The following is a 14577-nucleotide window of genomic DNA, read 5'->3' as shown; positions in this document are numbered from 1 at the left end:
TGCTTTGCCCCAAAGTTTGGTGTCATCGGCGAACTTGGCCAGTCCACTCCTGACTCCAATGTCCACATCGTTAATGAAGCTGTTGAACAGTATGGGTCCCAGGACAGAGCCTTGAGGGACCCCACTGGTCACAGGGCACCACAATGAGTGGTGTCATCAATCACAACCCTCTGGGTCCGACCACGGAGCCAGTTTCCCAGCCAGCGGATCATGAAGCTTACTTTAGGTGGGCTTGCGGGGTGAGGAGAGGGCTTGTCTGTCTGGGGATGAGGTGGCTGAGTGGCCTAAAAATAGTCCAGTGCAGGGCTGGAGGAAAAGGGACGTAAGAAAAGTATAGCCCTAAGACTGGAGTGATTAGACTTTGCTAGCCCTGAGGCTGTGCTCCGATGTGTGCAGACATTCAGTGGATCAGGCCAGCCATTTTTTTCCCAATCTAACCTCCCCAAATGTATGTACAGATAGGTACTTAGTAAACATAGCCCTACTTAGGTCAATCTAAGTGTAATGTGTACATGTACTTTGAGTTAGCCTAGAGTGGTGAGGACCATTTTGCCAGGCATACCACAAATTAATCTCAGTACTTCTTATGTGCCACTCTGATCTCTCTTTCCTGCCTGATGTGCTGCTCTTTCTGCTCCCTGCCCTATCTTCTCTGTTTTCTGTTTCCTGCCATGTCTAGTGCTGTGCTGCCCTCCCTGTTCTATGCCACGCACACAGGCTATCTATGCCACTTGTGGCACATGCACCACAGGTTGGCCATGAATATAGAATATAGGCCATCCAGGTAAATGAATGTGGCAGGACTCATCACTTCCTCTTCCTGCTTCCAGGTGCCTCTGGGATTTGTAGTTCACAGTTGTAGCCAGCAGTAAGTTTAGCAGGGCAGGGCAGCTCTGTACTTGGGGAAGGGGGACTTAACCCCCCTTCCTGGCCCCAGACCCTAGCCGAGCTTTGCCAGATGGGGTAGGGTTTCCTCTTCCCTTTCCCCTGCCTCACAACCCTTCTCTGCTGGACCAGACAGCACAGCCCAGACCAGGGCTGCAAAGCATGCTAGGATGCTGGGGGATTGTGATTTAACTTGAACCAGAAAGGGATCTGGGACAGAAGTTTCATAAACTGGTTTGACCCAAATCAGTTAAGTGTGATACCAGGTTTATCTTAAACCAGTTTCAGCCATTTTGAAACCAATTTATATGCACTGAACTTCTGTTCTGTTACAGGTTTAAACCAGTTTTTGATTACTTAAACAGGGTTATGTGTAACTTCTGTCCCTAGCTAATAAAAATATGTTCAGGTATGGTCTTCTCACCCTCTTACTAGCTTTTCCTTTTTCAGTCCTCAAAGCATCATGAATTCAAGTAACCAAATATCTCCTACAACCCTTTCCTCAGGCAGCATGTTCTATGTTTAATTACAGCTGTCTTTTGTAAGCATTCTAGTGTACCAAACTAAGTTTCTAATCTTTTCTAGGCCAGGAAGGCTCTTGGGTACCCCTACATATCTGGTTAGAATCACTCCTTTCATTCAGTAAAATGGGAAGGGTACAATAGTTGTACCTCCTAGTACCTCTTCATTCCTGGCCCCCCTCCCCACTTCTCCTTTAGCTTGGAATCCAGCTTAAGAATCTATGGTGTAGATCTCTGTTTGTAGTTGTATACAGACCAGTTTTGACATTTTAAAAATAATTCTCTTAATGGATTGGGTAGTCAGTGTGAATGAGTGTCCTAAATGGAATATTAAATATTTTAATATCCATAAGAACACACACCCTCAATTTGGAAGCTTTTCTGTTTTTCTTAGAACTATAAAGTTTGTTTGAAGTGGTGTGGTTTGGTTCTGAAGTTTAGAAGAAAAATGTACATTTAATTTTTTTTCTGTTGGATCATTTACTCGTCTTCTGGAACTACTCCACAGTCTTAGTGGTTACTGTGCAGTTGTTATACTTTTATCCAAATTAGATGGTCAATAAGCTCTTTCTCTATTGTAAAAAAAAAAGTAAGGGTAATATGCATGAAAGACAGTCTTATTGTTACAACAAAAATTATTTGGCACATTGATTTTTAGGTAGCATACTTACTAACAAACATGCTATTCTTCATGTAAAGTATCCCATCTACCAATAAGGAAAGCTTGTGTTTTAGAATGTAGAGAAAGATATGTAACCTTACTTGCCCAATGTTGCATTAATCTTCTTTGCTGCTTCAGTGGCAAATGAATTAGGGTGACAAAGACCTTAACCCAGTTATAAGGAAAATGTAATAACTTGTGCTTGATTTATTTTGCTACCTTACCATGCAGCAACATGCCTTCCATGGGCAGCCTCATCCTCATTTTCTGCTAGATTTGATCGGTTCTAATAAGAGCTCTTCTGTGTACAGGTGTTAGATTCTGTATTGATGAGGCAAAGATCTTTTTCTGCAGCTTTTTTGCAGGAATGCTGACTTTGAAAAGTAATAATGCAACAACTATAAAACATATAGTGATGTTTAATACATGGACTTGATTAAATTCGTTTTGCTTAGGTTGTCTCAGGAAGATCCTGTGTGCCCTTTAGGCCTACTACCCCGGAAGATGCGGTTGTAACAACATCCGGGAACACAAATGTAGTAGGCAAAGCCATTTGAGTGTATTAACTTCAATACTGATAGTTCAGAGAATTCTTCTATACCACCTGTAAAACAAATTGGTTTCTGCCCACTTGTCTCCAGAGGCTTTCTCTTCAGTGTGTGTGTGTTCGTGTCTCTTTTGCTGTTTGCTGAATTGGCTGTGTTGGTAATTAGTTCTTAAGACTTGTGCCATTTCCTCATCAGGGGACTCTTTCTGCCAGACCGTTGAAATACATACTTTACTACGTGTTCAGCCAAACTATTTTCAGATGGCTTGTGCATAGCTTACATACAGAGGCAAGCCCATCTTGCTGTAGAGAGCATTAGGCTGAAAAATTAATGAACATATATATATATATACACAACTCGAATTTATGAATGAACAGATGAATAAATGAAACCTATCAAGTTCAAAGTGAATATATAAGATGACAAAAATATTGTTGTAGTATATTTGACTCATTGCTGCTTGTCTATATTTAAGAAACATTAAATTTTTCTCTTTGGATAGAGAGAAGGTACTTGTAACAATTTAACACAAGTTAACAGTTTTGACTAAGTTAATTGAATCCGTATCAAAAGTTAACATTATTATAAATTGTACCCTTTCAGTGGCAGTGTTTTTAATGCTAATAGAATTTATGTATTACAATGTCCGTTTTACTATAGTCTGTCTTAAAAGAGAGCTTTGAGTTTGCATTTGATCAATGCAAAGGACCTGTTAGTTATGTTTAAAGATAATTTCATACAGTAAGAGAATTAACAATTGTTTTAGCAACTCGTTTTTCCCCCTAACTTATAGTATTATGAGCCTAATTGAAAGCGCATTTAATTTTGCTTCCATCAGAAAACAACTGCTATTCATCTGTACATGTGCTGCTGCTGTTTTGCATGATTTTTCACCATACTGAAGCTTTAAGCCTTCTTCCCTTCCTTCTCTGCAACTAATATTAATTATTTTAATGGGTTTTTTTATCTTTAGCCAATACCAAAGCCCGTAGTCATGAATTTGCTGAAAAGAATGGACTTCGAAAATATGAATATGTCTTGCATCCACGAACTACTGGGTTCACCTTTGTGGTTGAACGTCTACGGGAAGGTAATGTTTCTTTTGATATATTTTTGCTTTCATTTTCTGCTATTTGCAAATAACTAGTTTCTGGCAATCAAGGTAATTGATCTTCGGTAAACTAGCTACTCCAAAGCAGTTCTAGAATTGGCTTGTATGACATGACAGCCTTCTTGTTTTCAGCCATTCTTCTGATATGTGTAATAGGGTGAGCTTAGAGTTGGTCTGAGAATTCGCAAATATGTTCTGCAAGGCCAAAGCAAAATAAGGTTTGGATGGAATTGGAACATTCACAGTGAGGCAAGAAGCCACTCCCCAATCCAACTTGGTTTTTTTTTTTAATATTGTAGTTTTTTTAGTAAGCCTTTTCAGAAATAAAACTTTATAAATCTCTAAGAAAGAATAGTCATACTGTGCATTTGTTTTTGGCAACATTTATAGGCCACAATAAGAAATCAAGGATCCACTGAGCTAGACACTCCACAAACACATAAGTCCATTGCTTTTCCAAATACTTTACAGCAACCTACTGCTCTGAGTAACATTGTAAGCTGGGGGGGGTGCAAAGTGGCCTAAGAACAAGAATTTCCACTTACTGTATCAGACCATAGGTCCATCTTACCCAGCATCCTATGTCACAGTAGCACAGTAGATGCTGAAAGGAAGAGTGAACTCAGTATGATCAGAGTTTTTTCCACTGTTCCTCTCTCACTTGCAGCTTTCAGCATTTAAGGTCTAGAAAGATCTGATTCAGAGGCTGTATCCTGACTCACAGCCCTTTTCCCCTCTAACCATTGTTAAAGATGATTTTTCTTTGATGGGCACCTTAAACATTCCACACATCGTGCATGTGTTTTGTCTAACTTGCTGTAATATGCTCACTGTTTTACACAAACTCAAGTTGTATAAAACTTCACACTGTTAAATCCCTGAGCTGGATTTGTATTCCTGTTCTTGGATCAATTTTCAGGTAATACATTAATTTCAACTTGAAATCCAATCTTTTTTTTAAAAAAAGGTCACATGCTGTATTGGTCCCAAAGGACTCTTCCAAATATTTGTGGTTTTGCAGTCATTTTATGAATGTAAAAAAAAACAACAACAAAAAACCCACCTCTCTTTGCTTCTGATTGCTAGGAGAGACCCCCACACAAATTAGGAATAGCTTATTATAAAAGGCAAACTGAGTTTATGCAGTACAAAATGGGGCTAAACAAACTAAAAATCTGATTTTTCAGGAACAGTACTTCAAAACAAAACTTGTATCCAGAGTAAGCAAATTTTCATAGCGGAATTTTAGTGTCTGTTTAAGCTGGCTATTAACAAATTAAACTGGGGGTGAGGGAAGAGTGAGTATGCGCATTGGTAAGTCAGTAGTTATGCTAGTATTTTCCATGGAAAGATTTTACTTTCAGTTGTTTATAAGTTTGCCAAGCTTTAAATATTTGGGCTGAAATTTTCTGTGTGGGCAGACTTAATTTTATCGTTTCCCAGTTTTTGATCCTTTGATTTTTTGAAACATTTGTTCTCTTTTAAGATATATATTTGAATGCATTGTGTATGCTTTTTATATATTAAAAGTTTTGCTTAGTAGCTTTACAATGCACTTGTGTGATTTTGGAGTTCATTAATGATTTGGATGCTAGAATAGAGAGCTGCTTGAGCAAATTTGCAGATGATGTAAAACTGGCAAGCGTTGCAAACACAATGGAGGGCAGGAGTGCAGTTCAGAAGGACTTAACAAATTGAAAAACTGGGAAGAAGTTAACAGCTCAATGCTGGCAAATGCAAGAAGTTACACCTTGAGAAGAAGAATAAAAAAACACAAAGACAACATGGCTGGCAGTGCTATGGAGAAGGATGTAGGAGTCTTGGTGGATCACAGACTCAGCATGAGTTTAAGCAGCTGCCACAAAATGCAATGCAGCTTTGAAGTGTAATAGGAGCATTAGGTACAAAACACAGGAGGTGGTAGTGCCTCTACTCAGCACTGGTTAGGCCTCATCTAGAGTATTGTGTGCAGTTTTGGGCTCCACATCTTACCAAGGATATAGTGAAATTAGAGAGGGTCCAGAAGCAGGTGACAAAACATAAAGGTCTTTTAAAGGTAAGCCATACAAGGAGAGGTTGACTGAAATGGACATGTTCAGCTGCAGAAAACAGGATGTGGGCCAGTGGCTTGAAGTTGCAGCAAAGTAAGTTTAGGTTAGATATCAGGAAAAACTTCACTGTGAGAACAGCAAGGCAGTGGAACAGACTGCCTAGAGAAGTTATGGAATCTCCATTATTGGTGGTGTTCAAGAAGAGGTTGGACAAGCATTGGTCACGGCTAAGTCTAGGACAAGCTATGTCTGTACTCTGGGTAATTTCTCATGCTTCTGGCCTTTGCTTGTTGCCACCTGGGATTGGGAAGGTATTTTTTCTCCTCTTGCTGCATGTCAGGTGTGAGGTTTTTTTTGTTTTCTTCCTCAGAAGCTTTGGATGTTGGCTGCAGCCAAGCTGGGGATTTTGACTGGGGTGTGCAAGTGCTCCTTTTAGGATGAAAACCAGAAGTTCCTGGCTACAGAGTCTTGCCCCTGTGTTCAGGGCCAGACCAATGGCCACATTTGGGGTCAGGAAGGAATTTTTCTCGTGGTCAAAGTGATGTGAAGTGTCTGGGTTTTGGCCGCCTTCTATAATGTGGAGTCAGATCTCTCAAGTGTATTTTAACAATCTCCTGCAGCAGCAGGACATGGACTGCTGTTCCTCTGCTTTACCTGGGGCAGATTAGTGGGGCCCTACTGAATTCACCTCAGAAGTGGGCTGCATAGCAGCTCCTGTAATATTGCAGGTTCTCCTATGTGCCTCCCTCCTCCCATCATGGCACCATTTTTGCCTCCCAGCCAATCCGCAGCAAGCAAAAGGGCTGCCAAGCAGCAAATGGGCAGGGGGGCACAAGGTAATCTGCAAGATTAGAGGAGCTTCCTCACAGCCTACTTCCACCATGAATTTGGTAAGGCCCTTCAGTTTAGGTTGTGATAGGGTTGATTTGCACAGTTTTAGTAACAAGTTAGACAAGGATTTATATGGGGTGGTTTGAATAGGGATGATCCTGCCTTAAGCAACAGGTTGGACTAGATGACCTCCAGAGGTCCCTTCCAGCCCTGCTTTCCTGTGATTCTGAGTTTGTGTATGGAGTTCAGTTATAGTGCATCTCCATATTCAGGTTTTCACTCTCTTGTCATTAACACTATAGTATGTTTTTTCCAGTCAGTCTCATAATTTCTGACATGCTACATACTGTAGTTATAATAGTAATAAAAATCAAGAGCCCCAATATTAGGGTGCTAATCACTTCCTTCTGTTTCCAGATAATCATAATGGTATAGAAACAGATGTGAATCCATGTGACTGAAACTGAAGGAGGGTGGGGTGTCTTTTTTTTCCCTTCCATGCTGGGCTGGTGTTAACTGAAACTTGAATGTCGTATTTCTGTCTTTAAAAATATTTTTGTGCATGGGTGACAACCGTAATGCCCCATGGCTTTACTGTGAATAAATTTTGCCTCATGGCATATTTCCCTTCTTCAAGCTGAAGTTTTCTTTTGGTCGAGGCCTAAGTACATTATTTTGCTCCAAAAATATGTCAGTGAAGAGAAGGGGAAATGTCATTAGATGTTGAATTGTTTTTTGACTTTGAAAAAATTAATTTGATTTGGCAAGATCCCTGATTAATATGCATTGCAAACTATAGTATGAAAGATTTACCTGCTATGTCAGGCATTGGCAGCATTTTTGGACAGAGTGCCAAAAACCCCTCACCCCTGACCCATACCTTGCCTTGGCATGCTAGGGGCAGATCACAGGGGAGCCACAAAAAGGGCCCAATCCTTACTGCTGGTGGTGGCTGTATGTGTGCCTCTGGGTGGGTGGCAGGGGAGGGGCTGCGGTTGCACTGCCCTAGCCCCTTCCCCATTGTTCACCCCAAGGTCTGTGTGCAGTTGCCACCAGCATGGAGCTAGTGCCAGAGCTCTAGTGCCCTGTGCAGCTGTTTGCAGCCTGCCTGCCACCTGCTACAGCTGCTCAGACCCCAAGCCATAGCTTTGACCATCCTCTGCTTGCCATTGCTCTGCTTGGCAGTCATACTGCTGCCTCTTTCTGGGAGTGCAGGGTGCTGCAGGTCAGGAGTGAGGGACACCAGCTGGGCTGGGGGTGCAGGGTGTTGCGGGTCAGGAGTGAGGTGCACTGGCAGGGTTTGGCAGGGAGGAGGCAGGAAGAGCAGGGGGCTGCAGGTCAGGAGTGAGGGGGCACCAGCTGGGCTGGGGGGCGGCAGATTAGCTAGGAATGAGGAGCACTGGTGGGGCAGGGGGCTTCAGGTTCAGAGTGAGGGGCATAGGCAGGGCTGGGGGGACGGGGTGCCACCTGTGTCAACCACCAGCTCCCTACTTGCTCATGACACAACCCCCAGGCCACTGCAGGGAGAGCAGAGTCTCACATTCTTGGAGTGGCTTGGGTCCTGCAATGCACCCAGCTCTGTGTTGTAATGGTCACATATAACAGTGTATGGTGAAGGCCGTGAAAACTTGTATGTGGCTGTTGCACCCAGCCCTGGGGTATATCTCAGCCCTCCCCGTACACTGTTATATGGAGCTGTTACACCCCAGAGCTGGGTACATCTCTGCTCTCCCCATGCACTGTTAGTTGTGGCTGTTACACCCCAGAGCTTGGGCCACCCTGGCAGGAGTGGGGTGTGAGGGGCACCAGCAGTGGCTTGGCTGTAAAGCATGATCATGTTTTCTGTGTGATTGTTGTATATTGTGCCTCCTGTAGGACTGGCAAGGAACATTTCCCATCCCCCCTTAGACTATTACCTTAAGATTCCTCAACAGAGCCTATTAAACCAGTTGAATGACTCTGGCCAAATCCTGGAGTGCTGACCCTATTTACATTTTCACTGACATCTGCCACCCTTTTAGCTTCTTTCATTTCCTGGGATCTCAAAACGTCAAAGACTTCCTATGCCTGAAGAAGGGTGACTGAGCCCGAAAGCTTGCCTAGAAGTTTTTTCTAACTACTCAGCTCATCTAATAAAAGCTATCACATCTACTCAAGAACCTTGCCTGTCTATGTCCTTACACCAACACAGCAACAACCAAAAACCCAGACCCTCTTTGAATTGCTTTGTCTGCATTAACAGTGCTCCAGTGAACTTCATTTTTTGCTGGGACCCTTAGGCCCTGGATGAGAGTACCGGCAGGGCTAGCGGGTAGAGTCTATGGGTTGGGAGTGAAGGGCAGTGGTAGCGCTGCGGAGGCAGGGGCTGTGGGTTGGAAGTGAGAGGCACCTCAAAGCATGAGAAATCAGTGACCACACACTTCTTGATTGAGCAATTTTATTTTATTTTTCATATTTTCATACAGAGCCAGACATGGTTTCATCATGTTATGCTGCAGAGTCCAGGGACCCCAGGTCTGCTTTTTCAGGGGAGACTTTAAATCTGACAGTGCATTGTCTTATCAGCATTTCACAGTAACCCTATTTGCATATCCGTTCTGGTTCCCCTTCAGCTCAGCTTACAGCTCTCATCAGTCTGTGCCTTGAGGCAGACCTCCGAACCTGGCTTTTCAGGAGTTTGAACAGACACCCACCCAGTTCAGTAAACCATTATAGTTTCCTACAGATGTAACTGTTCTAGGGCCAGCAATATTATTGTTTTCTTGTCACTTGCCCCATTAGCAATAGAGGAAGCCATGCCCTAGCAAGCAGTTCACAGAGACCAATCCCCATTCTTGCATTTCTTTTGGGCTGGAATTAGAGGTGGAAATCTTTCTTGGGCCACCCCATGCCATGCCTCTGTGGTTTTTCTGGTTTTCCTGGACCTGAGCTGTTTCTTGGGCTGGGATTACAGCTGGAAATTCTCCCTGGTCCAACCCTTATAGTTAAGGATGTCCAAGAGAGTCCCTCAGTGTGGCATGGCATGGGGTAGCCCTGCTCTGGAGTGTAACAGCTCCATATAACTGTATGGGGAGAGCTGAGATGCACCCCAGAGCTGGGTGCAACAGCCACATATAACAGTTTAGCACAGCACACACCATACACTGCCAGTGCCCTTCACTCCTGATCCGCAGCCCCCTACCTTCCTGGGAGTGTCATACAGTGGGTCCCAGAGGCCTCAAAGCCGCAAGCTGCAGGGAGCAGCTTGGGTTCTTTCCAACCCCCCTCTCAGTGTGCAGACAGCACATGGAGGATCCTGGAGGCATTAGAGCCTGGAGCTGCAACCAGCGGTCAAGGCATTAATAGCTCAGTTGTACAGCTTTTTGCCTGCCAGGTGAGAGACCTGGGTTCAGTTCTTGGCACCAGATGGTTGAGTTGCTTGCAAAAGGGAATCCCCACTGGGCAGTAGGTTCCCCTCACCTCTTTTACCCTGCCCAACTGAGGTGTGTATGCCTCAAACTTTGTGGGATCTGCTCCTCATATTTTGGGAAACCCTGCATCTTATATTTTGTGAACCCTGCACCTCAAGTCTGTTGTTGATTTGTCTTTCTTATATGTGTATGTTCACCCTTTGACTCCCCTCTGCTCCCCTGGTTCCCCTGCCCCCCATGGGTGCCCAGACAGGGGGTACCATTATCTCCCAGGGTCCCATTCCCCCCCCCAAATACATGTTATATTCCACCCTGTTCTTTTCCTATTAAACCTGTATATGGTTATGTTCCAATTGGTCTCAGCTCTATAGGGGATAGGAGGAGAGCTCCCCCATAAGTGGGTACCCCTCCCATAGCACACTAACACCTGCTAAATCCCTTCAATTGGAGAGGGGGTACCTCATCTGAGTAGCACTCAGATTACTTTACCACCCGGGTTACCCCTACCCTCCCAGCCCTGCTGGTCACCCTCACTCCTGACCTGCCCCCTCCAGCCATGCCAAACCAAAAACCTGGTCCAACAAAAAGTCTTTTTAATTAGCCTGAGTCTTGAACTGCCTGACCCATAACAATTTGCTCTTTGCCATGAAGTACATGTGAACACAGGGAACAATTTTTTCTGGAATCCAAAAAAGTTGTATTTTTTATTAATCTGAACCTTGAACTTAATCACCAGTAAAGATTTGCAAGATTAGCCCCTGGAATCTTGGTGAAGTATTACAATATAGAGATTCAATGGATTTCCATGGATTACCAAGTGAACCCAAGCGGCACCTGGTGGTGTAATAGTTGCAAAGCAGGGAAAATCACATTTTCAGGCATAAGTCAGATCCATGTTGAAAATATTAAATGATAAAAAAAAACCCATCATAGAAGAAATTCAGGAGGTAAAAGTAAAACATGTTGGAGATGTTTTAAATTATCACAATAAAAAAAAATTTAAACAATAAAATCAACTGACAATGTGGATACAGATGCTATTTAGCTAGCTTAGTTGTGATTTTTGTCATGGGGACACAGGAAAAGTGTAATGTCATAACAGGAGAGGTGTAATGTGGACAAGCGCCCATGGAGCCCAGGATGCTTGCAGCCTCTCAGCTGGGAGGAGAGTGCTTCATGTGATGCTGCCTGGCCCTAGAGCAGGGTCGATGCCAGGGAGAGGCTCTGTTCCATACAGGGGGAAGCTCGTCTCCCTCCTTGTTCTCCCCCCTCAGAGGGGCAATGGGAGCGCAGGCTCAGGTGGGCAGGGTGTGAGGGAGGGTGGGGGGTGTGGGGACCCACACACTTTTACCCCTCATGGCGTGCAGCCCCTGCTGCCTGGTAGCAGCAGCAGACAGGAACATCAGGGTGCTCATACCCAGTGCAGCGTGGCTCCAGCCAGCATCGCAAGGAGGGGGGAGCAGAGCTTGCCTTGTCCTGGAGGCTCTGCTCCTTGGGCCTGTAGCTTCAGCCCTGGCAGTGGGGGAAGCTCCACACTGAAGCCTGCTGTCTTCCTCACTCCTGGCTGCACAGTTCCTATACTCTGCCGGGAGTGGAGGGAGCCCTGCCCCTGCTTCTCCATGCAGTCCAGCACAGGACTTCCCTGCTGTGAGTGCAGAGCTCCAGGTGTGCAGAGCAGAGCCCAGGGGATAGAAGAGTCCGGGCAGGCTGCACTCCTCGATCCTAGTGAAGTGCTGGCTGCCTTTATCCTTGGGGCTCCACACTGTGCGCCTGCAGCTCCACACTTGCAGAAAAGCCCTAGGCTGGACTGTGCAGGGAAGCAGGGCCAGGACTCCCGGCAGATTGTGGGGACCTGTGCAGCAGGCAGTGGGGAAGACAGTAGGCTCCAGTGTGGGGCTTCCCCCACTGCCAGGGCTGGAGCTACGGGCCTGGGGAGCAGAGCCTCGGGGATAAGGTAAGCTCCGATCCCTCCTCTGTACAGCTGGCTAGAGCCATGCCTGTGTCAGGCATGAGATCCTTGACATCCCCGCCTGCTGCTGCTGCCAAGCAGCATGGGCTGCATGCCGTGCGGGGTTCCCTACACACACCCCCCCTCACACCACACATCCCCACACCCTGCCTAGCTGAGCTCCACACTCCTGCTGCCCCTCTGGCGGGAGGAGAAGGAGGGGGAAGAGTTCCCTTCAGCACAGAACAGAGCCTCCTCTTGCCCCCGACCCTGTCCTGGGCCGGGCAGCATTGCATGAAGCCCCCTCTGGGGCAGTGGGAGGGAAGAGTTCCCCTCTGGGCCTCGCAGCTATGTTTTGTTTTCGGATTTGGCTGTTTTGCAGGATAGTGATTTTTTCCGAATTGCTATTCAGTTTCAATTCGGTCAAATCTGTTTTGGAGTTTCGACACTGTTTCGGTGATTTGACCATAGGCTGTAGTGGGGAATCACTAAAATGCCTATAACTTTGTCATTTCTTGCCTAAAGAGTTCCCCTCTGGGGCTGGGCAGCCCTGAGTGCCGGGATTGCTCCTGGCTACCAAGGAGCTGCTGGGCCATGCCCCCCCCACCTCAGTTCAGCTTCCCTGTGGAAGGGAGGGCTGCTGTAGTGCCCCCAGGCTTCTGGCTTGTGCCACTGTAGGCATGTGCCGAACATCTATTTACTTCCAAACCAGTTCACTCTCTGCAGGTCAGTCTAACCTGCAAAGATTGAATCAGTTCAGACTCAGATTTTTTTTAATGTCTGTCCCTAGCCATGTAGTCACTAGGGCTATGCAAAATTTTGCCAAGTGTTTTGTTTCAAAGCAGTTTCAATGTGTTTTGAGCTTGAAACAGTGAAATCAAAATGAACAAAAAGTTTCAAAACAGCTTCAAAACAAAATGAGGGCACTCAAAACATTTCAAAACTTTCGAAACATTTTGAGTTTTGAAGCAGCCCAGTGGCAGGAGGTAGGGGAGAGCCAGGGCTGCGCTCCAAGCAGCTCCACAGAGCTCAGCCCAGTGGTTAGAGGCAGAGCACAGCCCTGGCTCTCCCCTGCCTCCCGCTGCCAGGCTGGATGACAGGAGGCTGCCACTGCTGTCTGGGGCTAGCAGCAGCATCAGTCTTCCCCGGCGCTGGGCGTGGGCTGCTCCCAGCACCGGTCCCAGGCCACAGTAGCAGCCTCCTGTCATCCAATGCACCCCCGGGGGCCCACACCCCCGGGAGGAGTCCAGCACAACCCTGCAGCCCTCCCGGGGGTACCAGCCCTCAGGTCTACGTGCCAGATGACAAAAGGCTCCCGCTGCCGGCAAATGACATGAGTTTTGCTTTTTGAAGTTTGAGATGCAGATTCTAAGAAACATCTGCATCTGTCTCCTTGAAGCTTGACATGGTTCACGTCCTCAGAAGGGGGCTACCATCCCTGCAATTTTCATCCAAATCAGGCAAGAAATGACAAAGTTTTAAGCATTTTCATGATTCCTCATTATAACCTATGGATGAAACATCGAAACAATTTCAACGAAACGAAATGGGACAGTGCTTTGAAATGAGACTAAATGAAACACTGCCCCTTCAAAACGGTGAAATAGATGTCAAATAAAACGATGGCGTTTCGCACAGCCCAAGTAGTCACCCCTTCCCTCCCCCCCCCCCCCATCAAGAATGACAGGGGGATCAGGCAAGGATGGAGCCCCACTCCCCCCCCCCCCCCCCCGCAGGAAACTGCTGGAATTGTGCTTTCTGACTCATTCTCGAATTATAGGAACTAATGAAATCCCGCATAACCTTTCCTAATGCTCTTCCAAAAATAGGCTGGTGAGTGGTGAGAGGGATTGTCTTGACTGTACAGCTTTCCCTCTGCTTCTGAATGTCACTTCTGGTTGCATATCACAACTCTTTTCTAGTTAAAGGCAGTGACCTTGAGCTCACCCTCAGATCTATGCATCTATACACCCTGAAGAATGCAGCTAATTATCTTGTTCCGTTATCCTCTGATGCCAAGAGGAAGAAAACATCTTGTCATCCCAGTTGTAACAAGTTGCGTTACTATGTTTTTTTCAAGCCATGTTAATCCCTTTCATGTAAATGTAAGTACTTCCTAAATACATCTGATGCACATTAATTGTATAATTAGTGATATAATCCAGTTAAGTGGTGACTACAACTACTGCTATTTTTGAAGCAGGAGGAAGGCTTACATTTTATTCTGTATTCCATTTCTTGAAGAAGTATGCTTAATTTTTTTAGCAGTAGTGTTAAGAAGAATTATGTGATACAGCTTCAGTTACTATTTATTTTTCTCTGGAAGCTGAGAGAAAATACAACTGTGAATCTAGCATACTGATAGAACTGAAGGAAGTGCTGAGAATATATGGTCCAATCCACTAAGTTTTCAAATGCTTGAGTTTTATACTGAATAGTGATTCTTTCACATGATGGTGTGGTGATGGGGAATGAATGAGGTGCAAGCAGAAAATTGTAGAAGATTACGTAGTTGGAAAAAAGAAGAACATATTAAGTATAATTAGAATGTATGTTCTTTACATAGTTTCATAGTTTCTAGGGTCGGAAGGGACCTGAGCAGATCATCTAG

General features: G+C 45.2%; 1 protein-coding gene across 5 annotated transcripts in view; it reads left to right on the top strand.

Annotated features, from left to right (window-relative positions):
- The window catches only part of LCLAT1 (lysocardiolipin acyltransferase 1), a 236728-nt gene that overhangs the window by 131488 nt on the left and 90663 nt on the right, over positions 1-14577 (top strand). For all 5 annotated transcript variants that reach the window (XM_019549576.1, XM_019549577.1, XM_019549575.1 and 2 more), the window contains one exon: positions 3589-3705. In XM_019549576.1, the coding sequence (XP_019405121.1) occupies positions 3589-3705 (117 nt within the window). The remainder of the gene's footprint in view (positions 1-3588; positions 3706-14577) is intronic.

This window comes from Crocodylus porosus, unplaced genomic scaffold (genome assembly GCF_001723895.1).
Source record: "Crocodylus porosus isolate Cpor-Errol unplaced genomic scaffold, CroPor_comp1, whole genome shotgun sequence".
NCBI classification, from domain to species: domain Eukaryota; kingdom Metazoa; phylum Chordata; order Crocodylia; family Crocodylidae; genus Crocodylus; species Crocodylus porosus.
Note: the sequence above shows the minus strand (reverse complement) of the source record. Positions and strands in the feature narration are given on the sequence as shown.